The 23,646-nt window shown below is 37.0% G+C and overlaps 1 protein-coding gene across 6 annotated transcripts in view; it reads right to left on the minus strand.

Moving 5' to 3' along the window:
* The window catches only part of septin9b (septin 9b), a 100,162-nt gene that overhangs the window by 42,088 nt on the left and 34,428 nt on the right, over positions 1-23,646 (minus strand). For all 6 annotated transcript variants that reach the window (XR_012407350.1, XR_012407352.1, XR_012407351.1 and 3 more), the window contains exons 2-3: positions 16,664-16,928; positions 14,603-14,952 (exon numbers count right to left, since the gene is read on the minus strand). Coding sequence is in view for 3 of the 6 variants with exons in the window: in NM_001327974.1 (NP_001314903.1) it covers positions 14,603-14,952; positions 16,664-16,928 (615 nt within the window). In the remaining 3 variants the exon portion in view is untranslated. The remainder of the gene's footprint in view (positions 1-14,602; positions 14,953-16,663; positions 16,929-23,646) is intronic.

Below are 23,646 nucleotides of genomic sequence, written 5' to 3' on the forward strand. Positions count from 1 at the left end.
TATTAGCCCCCCTGTGAATTTTCTTTTTAAAATATTTTTCAGAGCAGGGAAATTTTCACAGTATGTCTGATAATATTTTTTTCTTGTGGAGAAAGTCTTTTTTTTTTACGGCTAGAATAAAAGCAGTTTCAAATTTTTAAACACCATTTTAAGGACAAAATTACAAGCCCCTTTAGACTTTATATTTTTTTAATAGTCTACAGAAAAAACATCATTATGCAATAACTTGCCTAAGACACTCACTTTAGTCGCTGAGTCTTGTTTAATGTATGTCACATTACAACATATGTGTGTTTCCTTTGTCTTGTTTTTCCGTGTGTTTACCCTCACCTTGTTTCTCTAGTTATCCCTGTCTGCCGCCTGCCTTCCGACCGATCACCTGTTACCATTGCTTGCCTGACATCCTCAATAAACCTGCATGTGGATCCGAACTCTGTTGCAAATTTCATACCCTGGGTTACAATTTACTATTATGAAATGACTAAGATAAAAAAAAAAAAAACAGTTATTAGTTATTAGAACTATCATGTTTAGAAATATGTTAAAAAATATCTCCGTAAAACAGAAATTGGAGAGAAAAAAATAAACAGGGGGACTAATAATTCAGTGGGGCGAAGATATATATTTATATATATATGTTCAATGCCATCTGAAATTATTTCTTAAAATTACCATCTTAAAATTACCATTTTTGTCAGCCTTCTATGTTTATGTTCAGTTATTTTACTTTAAGGTAATGTAAATATCCTATTTGTCACTATAAAAGAAAAACTACTCAGCCTACACACAGGTGATGGAGAGAAATGCTAATTTAAGAAGAAAATATAAGATGGTTTTTAGCCCCCCTAAATTATAAGCCTCCTTTTCATTTTTTCCCTAATGTCTGTTTAACTGAGTGAAGATTTTTTTTCAACACATTTATAAACATAATAGTTTGAATAACTTTTTTTCTAATAGTGAATTTATTTTGTCTTTGCCATGATGACAATAAATAATATTTAACTAGATATTTTTCAAGACACTTCTATACAGCTTAAAGTGACATTTAAAGGCTTAACTAACTTAATTAGGTTAACTAGGCAGGTTAGGGTAAGTTATTGTATACCAATAGTTTGTTCTGAAGACAATCAGAAAAAATATAGCTTAAAGGGGCTTTTATTCTGTCTGAAATAAAACAGATAAGACTCTCTTCAGAAGAAAAAAATATTATCAAACATACTGTGAAATTTCCTTGCTCTGTTAAACATAATTTGGGAAATATTTAAAAAAGAAAAAAAAAATCAAATGGGGGGATAATAATTCGCACTTCAACTGTATTTGTATGAACGTCCATGAGTGTGTTTGTATACACATGTATACAAGTATGCATGCACATGGAAGGAAGTCATTAAACTGAACAGATCTTTATGAGTTTAAAGAAAGCCCAAGTACTGGTGTTCATTGCTTCATGTGTCTGAGAGAAACCACATCCAGCAAAGTGTAGATCCGACTGATCACAAACTTCATTTAAACACAATGATATGACGTTAATTTTAGCAAAATGAAAAGAAAGCATAAAAGCTAGATCATGACTGTATGATAGCATTCTGTCAGAGTTGCAATAGAGTGTGATTTTCAATACTGTTACAGTATATTATGTTACTCCGGAACTTCTGTCAGGAGAAAGAATTGGAGGGGGCTGACTTCCTCAAGTGTTTATGTTTTCACTGCTTATCTTAATTATATATACATAATAATTGGTCCATAGTGCTTTTACAACATGACTTCCTGCTCATGAAAACCACTGTAAACACACAAATATAACTGACCGGTTGCTGCTTTTCACACACAGCCAGCCTCTTCCACTGTGTTTGATATTATTTCATTAATGTTTGTGTTGTTTTCTCCACAGGAAGTCATCTAAAAAGCCAATGAAGGTGTATTACTGTACAGAAACAAGATGAAATGAGACAATGAATTGTAGAGAAAGGGGACTGGTGCTGTGCAAGATTAATTATGATACTGTAAAGCACGCTTTATAATTATGGAATTGATTTCACAGCTTTCGTAGAACCAAGGAATCTAGGATGACTCATTCTTAAACCCTTCAGAGATTTAATACTGCAGCTCTGTCTTATCTAGAAGAAGCTTGGTTTAATACATTCCTGTCCCCCTGGTGTTCTTCTGTCTGACTCAACTCAAGACTGTTTAGATTTAAAGATGATATGTAGTTATAGTAAAGCTGCAGCCTTCAGTTTAAAATATCCTAAAGGCTCTCAGTGGTTCATAATAATAGTTAGGCATTGACTTCTAGAAGCATTTAAGTTTGGATTTATTGTTTTTTTTTTTTTCAGAACTATTTTACTCTATGGTTAAATACCAACACGATCTCATGGCAATTCGTAACTTTTTCATTTAGTGGATAATTCATATGAATTGTACGATCTAATTCGTACAATTTAGTACGATTTGCTTATCCCCCAATGACAGTTGGGGTAAGGGGTGGGGTTAGGTGCCACGCCTCCTTTTTAAAATCATACCATTTCGTACGACTTAGCCACTAGGGTAGGAATTCGTAGGAATTAGCCACTAAACTGGCAAAACGTAAAATACTTACGTTTTCTCGTGAGGACAGGCTGTTAAATACACAAAGCTTTTGCTTCAGTTTTTCTCAGTATAATTAAAACTTAAAAAAATATGTTGATGTTATGTGCTGATTATTTTGATGTTATGATGTGATATGAAATTTCTCAACAAAGCAGCAGTGTTGTTCATTGCCTCCTCTTTGGAATCACCAGAGAATGAGCCTTCCTAGAGCTGGATGAACTCTGCTGTTCTGTATTCTAAGTGTCAGTTGTGAGTCATGAGGCCATAATGTTGCAGCACACAAAGGGAAAATAAGCCAGGTCAAAGGTTGTTGTGCACTCTCCACAACTGAATAATTTATCTTTTTCTCCTTCAGATTCAAGCAGATCAAAGCATTTCATTGGGTTTCACATCAATAACACAATGCAGACTGGTCATTGCGGGGGAAGGGTTAGTTACATAGTGCCTATTATGCTAAATCCACTTTTACGTACAGTTTTTGAATGCAACCATACTACGTTTATAAAAATCCATCCACTCCTTTCTTTTTAATTCTCATTAAACCCAACCAGTGTCATTAGGCATGCACTTCAGATTTTTTAGGCAATGTGACATCACACTGTTTAGGCTCCGCCTATAGCTGATTTCCACAGTTTCTGCCCTTAGTTGTTGCACATGGTCTTTTATTTTGTCCTTTTTCTTTTATACAGCCCAGCAGTTGCATTAGCAAAATCATGTCCTAAGCAATGCAACTGACAACTACCAAATGTAAGATGCTTCTGTATCTTTGTGTTTAACATTGCAAAATCAGGCTTAACATTGAAGACTTCATTTGCTTCCAAGAACTAAGCCACATAGAAAGCGAAAGTGAGCTACTTTTATTTTTGATGGTAATTCAATTTACAATATTCACAATTTACTCAATGAGAATTAAAATTTATATATGATGCAATCACATCCTTAACATAATTTTTTTATACATATGCAAAGCAGAGATGCATTTACTATGCATGCTTTTGAAAATCATCTATCACACACCAAAACAGCTTTCTTTTCACACACCACAAAATACATGTTTTAATGTTATAATAAATGATATGTGCAAATTTATTATATATTTTTTTGCTGAATGACAAGGGGTGGCAATGTGGGTCAGTGGTTAGCACTGTTGCCCCAAAGTAGAAAGGCCGCTGGTTTGAGTCAAGGCTGGGCCAGTTGGCATTTTTGTGTGCAGTTTGCATGTTCTCCTTGTGTTCACATAAGTTTCCACCAGTTTTTTCTTCAAGGTTTTGCTCCAGTTTCCCCCACAGTCCAAAGACATACACTAAAATTGAATTGGATTAACTAAAATTGGCCATAGTGTGCGTGAAGCAGTTTACAGAGTATCAGACTCGCAGTACATGCACTGTTGTGAGCGGCAGTGTCAAGACAGAGAGCGAAACTTTTGTTTTTAGTTAGTCACTCTGTTCAAGAGCAGACCTACTAATAAGTAAAATCGGGAGACAGCATAATTACAACCATGTACTACCCTGTTTGTAATAGCTACCCTTGGCTGGTTTGGACAACGCTAATTAGGAAGAATGAAGGTGTGTTTACTCTATTGGTGAATAAGCCTAATGAAAAAAAAGCCTAATAAAAAAGGGATGTCATGTATTTACTCTCTGAACATAAATATATTTATATTGCATCTATTATTTCAAATTAAACCTAATTCTCACTATAAATAAATAAATTAATTAATTGATCTTATCACAAAATGTAATTTTTCAGAATCCATTTACACCAGTATTTGCACTGGAAACTGACTTGAACAAATTATAGGTATGTAAATACCAGGGGTAGCCTATATTTAAATAAAAAAGTATTGAAAATAGTTTAACCCAAAGACAGACATTATATAAAACTACATTCTTCTTAAAATGTTTAATGACATAAAAACACCACAAACACAGAATATGAAACGAAAGCAGGGAAAACGCAAAGGGTCCCCAGGATAAATAATTTAGACAGAGCCCGTTTGTGTTGTAATCTCCAGTGATCTTCCCCAACAGTTTGCAATATGGTGGGAAAAATTTGTGACCTCTGACCTCCATCTTGTCATTTAAAGTAAACATGTGTTTCCTGAAATTTCATCACAAGAGGACTATTTTCAGTGCAATCTTCTCATACATTGAGTTAGGGGGCCCTCTGTCAACATTACAGCTCTATGAAAAAGAACTTAAAATATACCTAAAGTAAGCCTTTTTGATTCTGAATCAGTGACTGCAGTGTGCAAGATGTGTTTTAACAATTAATTATATTATGTATGTGTTTTTTATTTTTTTATTTTTATTTTTTACATTAAAAGTGGAATACACTGTGATTGCGGCAAACATTGACAACCGTGACAGTAAATATAATTTACATAAAACACTTACGGTATGTGCTTCATTTACGAAATATAAGTAAAGGTCCACACAATTCATGTGAATTTGTAGAATATCATATCTGCCTGCCTACAAAAGATCACATGACAGCTTTTGTTTTAGGAGCATTCTACTTGAACCATGGCTTCAGCCGGCAGCCAAGACAATTAGGTGAGTGCAGTCGAGGGGGGAGTTAAACACAAAGCTGAAAAGTTGCATAATTGGGCCTGGAGTCAAATAAACACAAAACACACATGATTGTTGTCCTGGGGTGAATCTGTCACGGTTGCAGGTTTGTGCGCTTCTCCGGAGTGTATGTTTGATCATGTGGGTTTGTTTTGTTTTGGTTGTCCATGTGTATTTGTTATGCTCACGTGTTATGACAACACTCAGTTGGTCTGATTAGTTCGCCAGCTGAGGCTCATCATGGTGCCTATATCTGGGCGATGCTTTTGTGTGTCTGTGTCAGTTCGTTACTATCACTCATGTTTGTGCTGTCTGTGCTCAGGCCCTGAGGAGATTATCTGGATCCGGTTTCCCCGTTCTGTTCCTGCCCTGTGTTCTGCGTCCCTCTAGCCTGGCACTTTTTGGTTTAATTGTCAGATACTAATAAACATTTGTCACTTGCACTTGGATCCTCTCTGACCCTTATTTGAACGTAACAGAACGAGCTGACCTTTACATGGATCCAGCGAGTGTCTCCCAGATCTCCGAATTCGTCTCTCAGAGCAACGCCTGGATTGATCGACAGGATGAGGCCCTAGCCACCACGGCTCAGGCGATCCAGGCCCTGGTTGGCCAAGTTTCATTGCTCACTTCCCATGTCCAACAACTGGTTACCCGAGCTGCACAGGCTGATACTGCACCGGCCCCCGAGACTGCACCGACCCCGGAAGTGTCACCAGCGCCTGCGGTTCTTGGTCGCTCTGTTGAGCCGCGCCTTCCACCTCCGACCAGCTACTCTGGAGAGCCTCTCTTGTGCCGATCCTTCTTGTCTAAGTGTTCCCTTTACATCTCGCTGCAGCCGTCATTATTTTCCTCTGAGCAATCTAAGGTGGCGTTTGTCATCACCCTCCTTTCGGGCAAGGCGGCCCAGTGGGGAACAACAGCTTGGGAACAAAAGCTACCATACTGCTCTACGTTTGACCTGTTCTCCAAAGAACTTAAGAAGGTCTTCGATCGGGCCGCTTCCGGGAGAGAGGCCGCCCGAGTCCTCGTTGAACTCTGCCAGGGGAATCGGAGCGTGGCGGAGTACTCGATTGAGTTCCGAACACTAGCCGCTAAATGTGGCTGGAACGCGGAGGCGCAATGGGACATGTTTCTGCACGGATTATCTGATCGTCTTCAAGATGCGATCTATTCCTTAGATCTTCCAAAGTCTTTGGACGAATTGGTAGATTTGGCCATCCGTGTGGACACCAGACTGCTTCGACGTGAGACTCGCCTGCAGCAGAGCAGGTTTTTCGGATTCCGTCCCTGACTTTCCGGCATTGGCTGTGACACCAGAAGTAGTAAGCGCTGACCCGGAACCCATGCAGCTGGGGAGATCCCGCTTGTCCGTGCAAGAAAAGCGCCGACGGAGAACGGAGGGACTCATAGGGTGGCTTCCTGTCCCGTAAAAGACAACCCCCATCAGAGGTTACTGATGGGTGAAATTAATTTGGACAAATCCTCTACGGCTGCTACTTTATTGCCCGTCACTGTATCATGGGGTTCCGGAAGTCATGACACTCATGCCCTCGTCGATTCCGGGGCGGAGGGAAATTTCATTGACTCCAGTTTCGCTTTCAGATCTAAACTTCCGGTTATAGCTCTGTTACAACCCATTGCAGTACGCGCCCTCAGTGGGCTTTCCCTTTCCACTATCACTCACTCCACCAAACCCATAAAACTTATCACGTCTGGAAATCATGTTGAACACATTTCATTTTTTTTAACAGACTGTTTCAACTCACCGGTGGTTTTAGGACATCCATGGTTAATTCTTCATAAACCTCACATTAACTGGGGTCTTAATTCCATATTTTCGTGGAGTGAAAAAATGTCATAAGTCTTGTCTTTCGTCTACTCGTTCTGCTGTTTCTTGTTCTGTGTTTCAGGAGGAGCGCATGGACCTGTCAAACGTGCCCAGTGAGTACCTCGACCTGAAGAGAGTGTTCAGTAAGTCTCGAGCTGCTTCTCTGCCTCCCCATCGTCCCTATGACTGTGCAATAGATTTATTGCCAGGTACGTCTCCGCCTAAAGGCAAGTTATACTCTCTTTCCATTCCTGAGAGGGAGGCCATGGAGAAATATATTTCTGATTCTCTAGCGGCCAAGATCATACGGCCCTCTTCTTCTCCGGCGGGGGCGGGGTTGTTTTTCGTGAAAAAGAAGGATGGGTCTCTTAGACTTTGCATAGACTATCGAGGGCTGAACAGCATCACGGTGAAGAATACGTATCCTTTGCCGCTGATGTCTTCAGCGTTCGAGCGTCTGCAGGAGGCTTCGTATTTTACAAAATTAGATCTCCGCAACGCATATCATTTGGTTCGCATGAAGCAGGGCCATAAGTGGAAAACCGCGTTCTTGACCCCTAGGGGGCATTTTGAATATTGTGTTCTTCCTTTTGGGCTTTCTAATGCTCCTGCGGTTTTCCAAGCACTCGTAAATGACGTGTTGCGAGACATAATAGATCAGTTTATTTATGTCTACCTGGATGACATTCTGATTTTTTCTCGTTCTCTCCAGGAACATGTGCAGCACGTCAGGTGAGTGCTTCAGCGGTTGCTAGAGAATGGGCTTTTTAACAAGGCGGAGAAATGCGTGTTCCATGCACAGTCTGTTCCCTTTCTAGGACACATTGTGTCAGTCGAGGGGGTGCGCATGGATCCGGAGAAAGTTCAGGCTGTGGTAAATTGGCCAATCCCCGATTCTCGTAAGGCCCTGCAGAGATTTCTGGGCTTCGCTAATTTTTACCGGCGTTTTATTCGCAATTTCAGCCAGCTCGCAGCCCCTCTGACGTCCTTAACCTCCGCCAAGACTCCCTTCAGGTGGTCGAGTGCAGCAAAGGTTGCATTCACTAAACTAAAGAACAACTTCACTAAACTTCACAAACTTATTTCTCTTACACCTCCAGCCTCAGAGCGGTGAAGGAAGCGCACTTTTGCCCGGTCTCACATTAACAAACAGGTATCTAAACGTGCACAAACACACCTTTTAAACTTGACAAAAACTCTTAAAAACCTTTACTGTCTGCTGTGTCTTTAATATGGTGTAAAGATTAATATGTGTTACTGAAACATCAAGGAGGACGCAGCAAAGAAAAGTCTCTTATAAATGAAAACTTTATTATTTTATGCAACAGCCCATCCTATAGGGCTAGACGTTTTTTTTTTTTCCTTATTTGTTTATTTATTTATTTGTCTAGTGCATGTATGTGCGATCGGAAAAATGTGTCCGCACTCCACCTCTCATTTCACTCCGCCCCGAAGCCCCAGCTGGCCCTCTTTGGCCCAAGGTATTCGGCGGGCCAAAAAAGGCCGGCTGCTGGCCCCAAGAAAGCCCCGCCTTGGCTCAATTAGGCCCCTGAAGTGAAAGTGGAAACGCGACTGGACTTGGCTCGTCCTGGCTAGCTTGCTGTAGGCACGATAATTAAAATGTGGTCTACCTTTTTGCATAGGCAAAATGATGACCTATGCATCTTCCTTCCTCGTTGGGACTGGCACGCCTTCCAAACATATGTTCCTATCTCTACAAATTCTACAGTTACAAACGGAAAAGTTTGTAGGATCCCCTAATTCTAAATATTCTCATATTCGAATGAAAGCGTACAGAGACAGGAACAGCCCGAAGGGGAGGACCTTGTACTGCCATGCCCAGCCTATAAAAGCACACTGAAGAAATGGTCTATGGTGAGGGAAAATTGAGACATGGATGTAAGTGTAAGTAGATTAACACTGAGGACGGAGGCATTGGGGAATGTGTTTCTGCATGGGCATTTTGACTGACATCTTGTGCAGATATCGATTAAAAAATTGCCATAAAAGTAATGCAACATTTTAGAAAAAGAACATCATGCCAACAGTAAAATATGGTGGTGGTGCAAGTAAGAAGGTCTGGGGCACTTTTTACCAAAATATCCTAAAGGAGAATATCTGTCTATTAGTGACCTCAAGCTCAGACAAACTTGTGTCCTGGAGCTGGACAATTCTCCAAAGCACAACAGCTAATCCACTTCTGAATGGCTGAAAAAAAGCAAAATGAGGAGTGGTCTTCAAAGTCCTGACCTTAATCCAACTGAGAAGCTGTTGCATGACCTTAAACTTATCGAAAATGCTCGACTACAGTTGCTGCTGCTATGGATGGCCCAACCAGTAAATAGTTTTAGAGGGCAAACACATTTTCTATGTTGTTTTGGGCTAAGTAGTTTTGTATTGTGTTTTTCCCTAAATAATAAAAACCTTAATCAAATTTATACAAATATTTAAATTTGTTTGATGATATGAGACATTAAAAAGTTTTTTTGCATTTTCTGTTGAACGTGTTGTATTGTTATTACCTGATAATGATAACACTTTCATTTCCCAGAAATGGGTTGCAGCTGGAAGGGCATACACTGCGTAAAAACGTCCTGGATAAGTTGGCGGTTCATTCCACTGTGGCGACCCTACATTAATAAAGGGACTAAGCCGACAAGAAAATGAATTAATGAATGATAACACTTTCAATCATAACCCCTTTGAGGCTGTGCTTAATTTGTAAATAAATAATTTCCGGAACAAAACCAGGAAATAAAAGTTACCATGACTGACGTCCACCACACAATTTCTGGAACATGACATCATTAATGGTGCAATAAAGAGCATCAAATATGGGAACGGATTTTAATTATTTTGTGCCATACAATGTTATGGGTGAATGGATAAAAACAAACATACTACAAACATATATATTATGAAGCATCACGATTCAGTTTACTAATGCCACTGATATTTAGTTCATTTCTAAGTGAAAAAAAATAAATTACACACGCTAACGTCATCCCAAATGACACACTATACAGTATGCACTATGTACTTATTCACTTACACACTCAACAGCACAGTATATGTATGTAGTGTCATCCCAAATGGAACACTAATGTTTTTGTATACTAAGCAAAAATTCAAACTGTTGTAAAATAATTTTGCTTTAGCAGTCCAGAATAAATAAAGTAAACCAACATCACTGCCCGAATGCTCCGCCCCTTCTGCTACATGAGCAAAGCAGCGGCTCTTGAGTGTGCAAAGTGTCAGACATTACATGCTTCTTTTTTAATGGTTGAATAAGTGCATCCAGGTAAACTTATTCTTTTTAGAGTTTTCAGTTTGAATGCACTATTTACACTATTTATACTACAAATCTGACTCACACTGACTCACATAATTAACACATCTCTTGACTCTGGTTTATTCCCCACTTCATTTAAGCAGACTAGGGTAACCCCACTGCTAAAGAAACCCAACCTGGACCATACGCTACTTGAAAACTACAGACCAGTATCCCTGCTTCCATTCATGGCCAAGATTCTGGAGAAAGTAGTGTTCAATCAAGTCCTGGACTTTCTTACTCAAAACAATCTCATGGACAACAAGCAATCCGGCTTTAAGAAAGGCCACTCAACTGAGACTGCCCTGCTCTCGGTCGTGGAGGATCTCAGACTGGCTAAAGCAGACTCAAAATCATCAGTCCTCATTTTGCTGGACTTGTCAGCTGCTTTTGACACTGTCAACCACCAGATCCTGCTATCTACGCTCGAGTCACTGGGCGTTGCGGGCACTGTTATACAATGGTTCAGATCTTACCTCTCTGACAGGTCATTCAGGGTGTCTTGGAGCGGAGAGGTGTCCAACCTACAGCATCTAAACACTGGGGTACCTCAAGGCTCTGTTCTTGGGCCACTTCTCTTTTCCATCTACACGTCATCTCTAGGACCAGTCATCCAGAGACATGGATTCTCCTACCACTGCTATGCTGATGATACCCAGCTATACCTCTCTTTTCATCCTAATGATCCCTCAGTTCCAGCTCGCATCTCAGCCTGCCTGTTGGATATTTCACACTGAATGAAAGATCATCATCTTCAGCTGAACCTCGCAAAAACGGAAATGCTTGTAGTTTCTGCCAACCCGACTCTACACCATAACTTTTCAATCCAGATGGATGGGGCAACCATTACTGCATCCAAAATGGTGAAAAGCCTTGGAGTAACGATTGATGACCAACTAAACTTCTCTGACCACATTTCTAGAACTGCTCGATCGTGCAAATTCGCACTGTATAACATCAGAAAGATCCGACCCTTCTTATCTGAACATGCAGCTCAACTCCTTGTTCAAACTCTTGTTCTCTCCAAACTGGATTACTGCAGCTCTCTACTAGCTGGGCTTCCAGCTAACTCTATCAAGCCTCTTCAACTGCTCCAGAACGCAGCAGCACGAGTGGTCTTCAATGAACCTAAACGAGCACATGTCACTCCGCTGCTAGTCCGTTTGCACTGGCTGCCAGTTGCTGCTCGCATCAAATTCAAAGCTCTGATGTTTGCCTACAAAGTGACTTCTGGCCTTGCTCCTTCTTATCTGCTCTCACTTCTGCAGATCTATGTGCCCTCCAGAAACTTGCGTTCTGTGAATGAACGTCGCCTCGTGGTTCCATCCCAAAGAGGAAAGAAATCACTTTCGCTCACGCTCAATCTGCCCAGTTGGTGGAATGAACTCCCTAACTGCATCAGAACAGCAGAGTCACTCGCTATTTTCAAGAAACGACTAAAAACTCAACTATTAAGTCTCCACTTAACTTCCTAATCTGCAATTGCCTCTCTGAATATCACACTAACTGTTCCCCAAAAAAAAAAAAAAAAACTATAAAAATACTAATACTACTAATACTTTCCTTCTTAGACTTTACAGACCTGAAACTTGACTATAGCACTTATTCATTGTTGCTCTTATAGTTGTGTAAATTGCTTCCTTGTCCTCATTTGTAAGTCGCTTTGGATAAAAGCGTCTGCTAAATGACTAAATGTAAATGTAAATGTAATTAAAACAAGTAACAGAACACAAAACATGAATATTAACATGATATTTCCCGGAATAGGATCTAATAAAATATGGCTTAAATTAAGTACTCCCATGGGGATTAACAAAGTGACCTTACTCCTTAGCCTAAACATGCAAAAATAAATCTATTTCTATGTACGATTTTGAGAAATGTAAGCAATAACAATGGTCCTAATGTATTTCCTGCATTATACATTTCATTTCCATAGCTTCCAAGAATTCAAAAAGGTTCAAAGCACAAATATACAACATAAAAAACAAGCATATAATTATGTAATTATAATAACATTTATGCAGTATTATTGCTCAAACAAGTAGGACTATAACATTCTGCTTAAAAGCAAATAATCCAGTTAATTTGCAGTAGAATATTCAAGTTCTCTGAAGTAGTTGTGGATTCTGATTAATTCTGTTCATTCTTACCAGCACTCTTTTACACACAAAAGTGTGTACAAAGCATACTCTATTTAACATTTTTATTATGTACTGATTGATTGGAAGACAAGGCAGTGGAGCAGTAGGTAGTGCTGTCACCTCACAGCAAGAAGGTCGCTGGGTCGCTGGTTCGAACCTTGGCTCAGATGGCGTTTCTGTGTGGAGTTTGCATGTTCTCCCTGCCTTTGCGTGGGTTTCCTCCGGGTGCTCCAGTTTCCCCCACAGTCCAAAGACATGTGGTACAGGTGAATTGGGTAGGCTAAATTGTCCGTAGTGTGTGTGTGTGTGTGTGTGAATGTGTGTGTGGATGTTTCCCAGAGATGGGAAAGGAAGGGCTGGAAGGCTGGAAGGGCATCCGCTGCGTAAAAACTTGCTGGATAAGTTGGCGGTTCATTCCGCTGTGGCGACCCCGGATTAATAAAGGGACTAAGCCGACAAGAAAATGAATGATTGATTGTAGAGAATGGTTTGATAAGGCTAATATTTCTAGTTGTATTATTACTGAGTTAAAGTGTCTATTTATTACTTGTTACTAGCTCTATGCTTTTATCGTGTTGAAAATAAACATAGAAAACATCTTTCACATCACTATGGGTCCACTGCTTTAAAAAAAACTGTAAACAAATCTTTGTTTTCCATTCTACTCTCTAAGATTCAATGCTCTCTCTCTTTATCTCTCTCTCTTTCTCTCTCTCTCTCACGCTCTCTCTCTCTCTCACACACGCATGCACACACACACACACACACACATCCATTCAGGCACACACAGGATGAGGCAAGGAGCCAATCAAAACAGACTGCAAAGGTTCTAGGGTACCAGCAGGGGGCGTTTCATTGCAGCCTATTTGTTACTAGTTTTACAGAGCATCTCTCTCTCTGTAATGCATGAATCTCATGTCGAAAAAAAAAAAAACAATTACACAATCTGGTTGAAATTTTGTTAAGGCAATCAGGTGCGGGGGATGCTAACTTTTAAATTGCTCCACAACAATACAGCATCACCTTTATAATGGGCATACTGTATGTATGGTTCCTTAATTATTTAATAGTTTTTTATATTTCAGTGACCTCCATGTGAGCTGCTCTGACATCATACCCATATTACAACCACAAAGGCAGAGTTTCAGACTGCAAATTACATAATAGACATGGTAAGCTAATTGTAGGTTGTGCACCTGTTGTAACCTCTACTAAAACATGAGCTAATTCTAAGCCTTAACTTTACTTCCACCTTCCATAAAAATGTTTGTCGGCTTAAATTTGGAAGAAAAAAATTAAAGCTCTCCTCATTCATTATATTTATACCAAATATAAATAAAGCTGACAGCATATCCATCACATTTAATTGTCTTAAAATAAACACCAGCCATCATTATAACAATTTTAAACTTTAAATGAAATCTGACATAAACAGCCTGTGGATGTTTTTTAGTTTCAGCTACAATTGGCATTATAATTTGGAAATATTCCACAGCTGTCCTAACTTAAATTTGACTGCTTCCTTTCACATTAAGCACTGTTGTTCTCTGCCTCAGGTTCTTTGTGATCGGGGTTACCACACTATGTTTACATCTCAGTATGAAGGCTGTCTGAAGCACAGTTGGACTGAAAGGCTTCAGTCCAGACAAGGAAGGAAACATTTGTCTTCTTCCACTTATGGCTTATTTGCATCTTAATAATTTCATTGAAGGTCATGTTCAAAACTTATTCAAGATATAAGAGTCAGTCTACGTTCAGTGCCCAGCTGAGATCAAACACACAGAAGAAAGACTATGTGCTCTAGCTAAGTAGGATGAGGCCTAGAAATCCAAGATTAGACAAAGCAGAAGACTGAAAGGCAGTAATGGCAGGCATTTACAGGTGACAGTTTCTAAATATCACGGAAAGAAAAAGATGAGGTTAATGATAATAGGATCTAACCATAATGTAGGGCACGAGGGACAAACCCCAAACCCACCCAACCAATTTGTATAAGTTCTGTTTAAAACAATATATATTGAATGTCTTTGGAAATATTTTGTGTTTTTTTTTTATCAGAACACAAATGACCAGTCACAGTTGACAATTAAGATTTCTTTCTTCTTCTGAGAAAAAAATGATAAAATTAGACTGTACTTACTATGGCCATCAGATCCAGGAGATTTCCGTCCAACGTGATTAGGTGATGGGCACCTGGTTGTAACTGGTGGATGGTGAAGACTCTCATGACTTCTGGCGTCTGATGTTTTGGAGATAGTAATTTCAGGTTTTCTTGCTGATCCATCCCCAGGGCTTGGTGGCTCACTCTTCCTAAAGGTGGTCTCTGGGAGTTTAGAACTGGCATGGGGAACAATGGTAGATGCTGCACGTGTGATGGGAGCAATAGTCTCTAGTGTCTTGCTGAAGGTCACTGAGTGCTTCTGGGTTTCAGGTGTCTTACTGTGGCCCAAGACATCTGGCCTCTTCAGCCCAAACCGAGATGTGCCTGGACTAGTACAGAACAACATTTTTTTTCCAGTTAATTTAATTTACCCTTCATCTTTGTAGCAGTACAATTCAGTATAGTACAGCACAGTACAATTTGGTATGTGCAACCCTGATTTATGCTTCCTCTGCCAATTGTAGCCTACCAATTGTTGGTAGGGGTGGTGTATGCCAGAAGGTTGTAATCGATATCACATGATAAGCTGGAAAGTATAGCGATCAAAGTTAATTTTGCTCAAAGAAGAAAAAACATAGGTTTCATTACCACATTTTTATCTTATGTACACTTAACTCTCCTGTTGATTATGGGTCAAAAATGTCCCATCCACCATTTTAACAGCAGAAAAAAAGTTTTAAAAAAGCTAAATTTGGTAATATTTTCAACAATTACCTTGTTAACATTATAAAAAATATATAATTTTCTACTTTAATATTGTCATGGAGGCTGTACAAATTTAGGCCACAATGGTTGTACAATGATATATACAATTTTACCATTCGAAAACAGATTTCTAAGACAACAGAGGGATTAAGTTTGTTATTTTAAATGTAGATGCATGCACTAATAGAGAAATAGAGAAAGAGGAAGAGGCACACCTCATGCTTTCCACTAATTTTTAGGTAAGACATGTTAATGACCTTTAATAATTATAGATTTACAACAGGTTCCTTCCTAATTATTGTAATGGGCTGTTTGTAAGAATACTTTAGGTTGACCAAAGTTAATTGATGTGCACTGTAATTGTAAAGTATTATTATGATGTTATGTTGCAGACGAATATTTAAAAAATGGCACATCAATTTTGTTTTTCTACTTTTAGCATACACAAGTAAAGATTATCTGTAAACCAATCAGTGTCTGCAGTGAGTCTAGCTCAACCATTTTATGGTGCTGAGTACCCATCTGAAAGTCACAAAAAAAGATGCGGTACTGTTCGCTATTTAAGTACATCTTAAAGTAGAAATTTAAATAATTCCATACCCATACTGTACTGTATTGTACTGTACTAAATGGTACAGTACAATTTGTACACTTGTGCAGTCATATACAGTAGACAACATTTGAAGTGGATCATCACCTTTCATCAAAATTGTCTTAAAACTATTTAACAACACCCATTCTTAAGTGAATTATTAAATGACTCATTTACAACATGCAAAAAGAGGCTAACTGCTGTATAATGTCTATTTGAATCTAAATAATCCTGAATCAATATTAGAGTTTATTCTTGACTGGTTCTATAAATCTTGAAAAAATATTGCATGAGTGTTGGAACCATTGTATGTGGTAGAGACAGGACCCACCCACTTTTTAAGATCAATAAAATTGTACCCACTCACATTTACCCTCCCTGAGGGAAGGGCAAACAGTGATTATTTCATTAAAAAGCACAAAAATTCGAGAAATGGCATTTATTCTACTCCAATATAATATTTCCTGGTTGAGGAAACACCTTTTTTTTTTTGCTTCTGCCACCAGTGCACAAAGCATTTTTGCAAATCAGTGTTTTAAATTTACACAAATACTAAAATTAGTTTTATTTTATTCTCTCAGTGAACCTGCTTATTTAGCTACCAATCTTAACAGAATTGCTTACAGCAGGACCACGCAACTGGAATGGCTAAAATATGCCACAGAAAGCAATTTTGGTTTCGTCAATATAATCTAATAACTGACAATGATGTAAACATTGCAATCATTGTTACGTGTTTTTACCTTGGAGAGCCTTCAATAGCTTTTCCGTTGTTGTTGGATGCAATGTCAAAGCACAGCTCTGTCCTACGTGGCACAGGTTCGGGAGTTCGAGCTTTGGGCCTCGAGGTGTCAGAAGGCTTGGTACCATTGGAACCTAATTCATAATACCGTCCACTGGTAGGGGACATGGCTGAACGCTGAACATTAGACGGTGCTCGGCGTGTGTGAGGTGAGGAAGAATGTGATGAAGAATCCACATCCTCCACTTCAAATGAGCGTTTTAGAGCTAGAGAAATAAATAAGAGATCAGAATATTAATAGTCAGCATTGAATATGGAGCTAGATTTTGTACATTGCAACAAAAATGCAGATAGTGATGAGAAGTCCTTCAGGCGATCTACAAAAATGAATCGCTTAACTGTAACCCTTTTTGAGTTTATTTTGAGTACAGACTTAAAAATGATTGTTTATAATGTATCATATGTAGTTTGTCAAGATAAGTTCATGTTTAGGAAGCAAATACATGCATACATACATACATACATACATACATACATACATACATACATACATACATACATACATACATACTGTACATATATACAGTACATACACAGACACACGTCCATCCATGACCACACTTGTGAATAATGTATTGCTCTCAGGAGCGCCATAACTCAAGCATGGTACTGTGATAGGCTGCCATCTGTACATTAAGACCTTTCATGAAATTTCTACACTACAAGGTATTCCATAGTCAACTGTTAATGGTATTATAACTAAGTGAAAGCAATTGGGAAAAACAGCAGCTCAGCCATGAAGTAATAGGCCATTTAAGGTTAGAGCTAGGTCAACACAAGCTGAGATGCACAATGTGCAGACGTCACCAAACTTTCTGCAGCCAGAAGCTACAGACATCTACAGACAAGAATTGAAACTTTCTGTTGCCTTACATTGATTACATTGTGCAAAGTGTAAAGTTTGGGTGATTATGGTGACAATTTAAGCTCCCAACTTTGTAAGAACAGCTTGGAGATGTCCCCTTTCTGTTCAAATTTGACTGCGCACCAGTGCAAAGCAAGGTCTATAAAAACAGGGATAAGTGAGCTTGCTGTGGAGCAACCTGACTGGTCCTGACCTCAACCTGATAGAACACAATTTCGAAAACCTCTTTGATTAGAGATGTGACTGCAAGCCAGGCCTTCTCATCCAACATCGAGCCCTGACCTCATATTCTAGATTAGAAGAATGTCTAATCATTGAATGTCTAATTATTAAAAAAAAAATAATAATAATAAATACCATGAACATACCCCTAAACCTTGTGAAAATCTGTTAAATGTTAAAAGGGTGAGACAATTGCATATTAAACCCTACTGTAAGATTTTGGTATCATTAAAGTTTAAGTGCATGTATATATATATATATATATATATATATATATATATATATATATATATATATATATATATATATATATATATATATATATATATATATATATATATATACACAGTTGCGGTCAGAATTATTAGGCCCCTGAAGTATTAGCTCCCCTCTTTATTTTTATTTTTTCCCAATTTCAGTTTAATAGAGAGAATATTTTCTAGTTGCTGATTTATTTTATCTTTGCCATGATAACAGGAAATAATATTTAACTAGATATTTTTGAAGACACTTCTTTACAGCTTATAGTGACATTTAAAGGCTTAAAAGGTTAAATAGGTTAACTAGGCAAGTTAGGGTAATTAGGCAAGTTATTTTATAAAGATGATTTGTTTTGTAGACAAATGTCCTTGCTCTGTTAAACATCATTTGGGAAATATTTAAACAAGAAAACAAAATTCAAAGGGGGGCTAATAATTCTGACTAGTTAATTGATTACCACAAAAATGTGATCGCTCTGAACTGATTAGGTTTTACAGTGTATAGAAACAGTAGCACAAATTTGCACAGGACTGCATGTAAAACTGATGATAATTGATATGTTTGAGTAATGTTTTATTCTGCCATTTTAAATAAATAAAAACAATTTGAGGAAAAAATACACTTTACACACTCTCCCTCTCTAAGCCAATGTTAAGTGTAAACAATTGCGCCAATACTTGTAAACTGACATCCATGAATCTTCTTAAATCACACTGAACAATTAATTTAAATACTATTCTTTAATATAGTTTGTTTCTAAAAGGAACATTCTAGAGAAACATTTGAGGTTTGAAATATAAATAACAAAAAAAGAGCCATTCATTTGCACTCCACCTAACATTTAAATTTTATAGTGTTAGCAAAGTAAGGGTGGTCTGAGGGCATCCAGACTATGAGGCACATTGGTCAAACCCACAAAAAAAAGTACAGGTGGTAAATGTGACTTTGTAACCAGAATGAATTTATCAGAACAAAAATATTATTTACAGTATGTTATAATGAATGCTCAGTAGGTCAGTGTTCTGGCCAAAAATGTAGCCCAAACACAGCACCAATGTGTTCAGAAATATGCTTTATTCATATTTTATATTTTTTCCCCAGCAATTTATTACTGATAGTTGTTGTAAAAGAAAATAAATTGCTGAGGAAAAAATATGTCCCAAAAAAAAATAAGTGATATATATATACATACATTATATATATATATATATATATATATATATATATATATATATATATATATATATATATATATATATATATATATATATATTACTTTAAAATTTTACATTTTAGTCTTCTTACAAGCGTAAATTTGTACAGTGAAACAAACTCATATCTGGTTAAATCATATTAGTAGTGGCCTGCTATAGTGGGCTGTTTTCTCATGCTTGTCATAATTGCTCCTGTTTGGTAGCACTGTCAGAATCACTGTTGCCGTGTTGAAGGTCACTGGAGGCCCAGAGGAGCTGCCCTAGTTAAGCATTTAAGATGCTCTAGCAAACATTTTTGTGTGCATAAAAACTTCCAATAGACATACATACATAGACATCCTAAAAACAAGGCTAAATTTGGATTGTCAGTGAAAAATGAAAATTGACTAGTCATTAAATAGACAGGAAAAAATGGGAAGTCTGTCTAGTTTGTCTATTTGATAGTATATTTTGGACTATTATTAGACTCTTTTTTTTAACCCAAAACTCTGAAGTTTGGATGTCAATTAGATTTTTTATATTTGAAGATTTTGAAGGTTTTCCTTAGACGATTTTCTGATAGGAATATGACCATATTACATATCGAAATAGAGAATTTGCATAAAAATAAGCATTTTATTCTATCTTTATTTGTTCATGTTTATAAACACTTGAATGCTCATATGTATCCTCAGAAATACTTTTTAGGGAAATAAAATAGGGAAAAAAGCATTTTTCTCAAACACACACGCACACATGCACGCACACACACACACACACACACACACACACACACACACACACACACACTTACACACATACACACATGTGTGCTATACTGGCCCTGTATTTAGTTGGTATTGTTATGAAATGTTTCTCAATCCCAAATAAATAACAATTTCATGTTTAGAACATTTCTGTAAGTCGGACAGTACACATGAAGTTTACAGATGCAAATATGTGGCTTGTTTGACAATGTTTTCTCATTTAAATCATATAATATTCTATTTATTATATCCAATGCCGAATCATAATTAGGGATGCCAATATGGATATGCAGTTAAGTCATGAGCTATCCAGTCCTCTATTATAAATCAGGTGGATGTACATTTCTGGCAAACAAGAAAGAAAAGAAAATAAGTCATAACTGTTAAAAGTTTTGAAATAAGTCAAATCAAATTGTGAAATATTTACATTATGGCCATAACTACAAGCCAATCATTCTCCTTAACATTTTAATCATTTACTTTTCACTTTTCTGTCATAATCACATTTTTTTTTTTTTTACATTTTTGTCCTTAGAATGGCTTCGCATAATGTTCATATAATGTTGATGCTTTGTCACCTTTTATCAAATGATTTATGACAATTTTTTACACAACATTTATTTTTTTAATTATGTCTTACTTTAAAGTGTCATATCCATTCATGGTTGTAGATTGTGGTGTATTACTCCTCTTATGTAAAGAATAATCATTGACATAGGCCTATTCACTTGCAAGCAAATAAAGTATGAGTTTCCGTATGCTACTTAACCATGCAATGACTTGCAATAAGTTTTTCAGATTTTTCTGAATCTGCAGTTTTAATACTTAATGTTACAAGACACTAGAACACTTAACTTTTTTATAATAAAGGGGAAAAAACAGCTAAAAGTTGTGTGACATTTATTTTGACTTGTGTAAGTTGTTCGACTTTTTATTATGGCATCTGAATAAATGGTTAAACAGTATTTGCTAAAGGAAAGCATAATCTTCCCATGCTAACACTTTATAGTAAAGTTAATACCACAGTGTCATAAACTTTAACAACTAAATAAATGTTCAACTGCTCATTTAAATGTTTTACCCACTTCCAGTTTTATAATCAAATCTGGATATGTGAACATGTTCAAAATAAAACGAACAGTCTGAAAGAGAAACCACTCTACTACTGGATTCAAAATCCCACCAGTCTGTTTTATATGACTTGGGGAAAAACAGAATCTCTCTAAAGTTGGGCCAGATATTCCAGACACAAACTTTCCCAGATACCAAAGTTTGCCAAAGTGCTTGCAGTATTCGCAGTGCTTTGAAATCCCTTATGAGATTCTCACACTCAACAGTACACACAAACAGTAATGAATAAAGCATGTGGAAACACACCACATGCATTGCTTATATATATTCTACATGTCAGATGATTTTACCATAATGTCACTCTATACACCTCAGCAGAAACTAATAAACTATCAGTATTTCTGACTTTTTTGTGAAACAAAACAAAGGTAACGGCAATATTGTACATGATGTTGTTGTAAATGGAGCTCAGAGGTCCATTCTCCGTACCTCACTTAACTAATCTAAATGATCTGTGGTAGATCATGGATCGTTTAATCTTGGTGATCTCTGGCTAATTTGGTTCTTCAAACAAGTTTGCGAATCAGAAAAAAAAATCTGGATAAACTGATCTAAGATTGATGTGTGTGTTGTGAAGGACAGATCTATCGAAAATCAGCAATGCAACGACTGGCTGACTGCACAACAGAGTAATGACATCATCAAATTAATATTTATTAATCCAAGTGAGCAAAAGTACATAGAATACATAGTAAACTATTTGTTAAATATGATATCTAATAATTTTCCACATTTGTTGTGTGCTGCAGGCTTTACATTTTCATGTGTCAGGAGTGTTCAGCAATTTATTTAGTTTTACATTCAGAGTGGATTTTCTTTATTGTAGTAGCCTAGGCCTATTCAAGTTACTTAATCGGTGTAAGGAATAACTGTATAAACATTTTTGCATCAAAAAGTTTTTTGATATCGGTAAAGATGTCGGCAATTTTTGCGAAGGATCAAATCACTGTCATATAAGCTGTCAAAACATGTGCATGACTGCATAAATTTTTTATTCCTTTAAAAAACAATTGAATAGGCTATGTGCATGTCTATTATCATACACAAATTGTACTTAAGCTGGTATCCTAAATATTAAGCGTTTATACCTAAAGATTACATAAGTTTTATTTATATAATTTTCTAAAACTATTTTACTATTTTCCCAAGTATGTATAACTATTACTGTTAGAAAATATTAGCATTCTGTACACACTTTCAGTATTACCTGTGCTTGAAAAGACCCCTTGCCTGTCTATCAACTTGTTTTCCTATTGCTGATATCTGTATCTTTTAATAAAGCACTGCAGATGGATCAACCGGCTTCTGACACATCATAACAGATGTCTTCTGCTTTACAGATTCCACAAAACTTTATTATTCAATTCCCCTCACTTGTTTCAAACATTTTTGAGGTACTTCTGTTGAATTCACAAGATGATTATATATATGTATATGTATATGAACTAAATGCTGAGGTTAATCACTTACCCTTTAACTATGTGTCATATAATTAGATAGATCATTTATTAGTTGAAAAAAAAACAACAAGACTTAATTCAAAAGTGAGCAAGCTTGATTGGCGAGGATACAAGTGCAAGTGAACCAATTTTGTTACCATGAATATATATATATATATATATATATATATATATATATATATATATATATATATATATATATATATATATATATAGTTGAAGTCACTTTTATTAGCCCCCCTTTGAATTTGTTCTCTTTTTTAAGTAATTTCCAAATGGTGTGTAACAAGCAAAGAAATTTTCACAGTATGTCTGAAAATATTTTTTCCTCTGGAGAAAGTATTATTTGCTTTATTTCAACTAGAATAAAATCAGTTTTCATTTTTTAAACACCATTTTAAGGACAAAATTATTAGCCCCTTTAGGCATTTTTTTTCCGATAGACTTCCGATACACTAACTTGCCTGATTACCCTAACCTGTTAAGTTACCCTAATTAATCTAGTTAAGCCTTCAAATGTCACTTAGAGCTGTATAGAGGTGTCTTATAGGAACTGACATTTACTGATGTAGCTACAGCTGTTTGGCTGAGTTCAGCTAAGCTTAAGAGCTCATTTTGGCTTTGGTTTCTGAAGAAAAGCCAGCATAATTATGGGAATATTGACTATCTATTCTACCCACCTGGATTTAAAAAAGTGTTTCATTTTTGGTTAGAATAATATGTATGAAATCCTGAACTTCATGCATTCCTATAATAAACCTTTACTCCAGGCTGTATTAAGTTTGATCCAAGAGATATGACAAATGGACCTCTACCGCACACACACACACACACACACACACACACACACACACACACACACACACACACACACACACACACACACACATTTCCTAAGGTACAAAAGTAAATTAATTGAAAGTGGTTACATTATGCCCTCAAAATCTCGCTCATTTTTTCGATTTCCTCTGGTTTTCTACCTGTATATCAGGGGTCACCACGGTGAAATGAACATGTTTAACGCA

This window comes from Danio rerio, chromosome 6 (genome assembly GCF_049306965.1).
Source record: "Danio rerio strain Tuebingen ecotype United States chromosome 6, GRCz12tu, whole genome shotgun sequence".
NCBI lineage: Eukaryota > Metazoa > Chordata > Actinopteri > Cypriniformes > Danionidae > Danio > Danio rerio.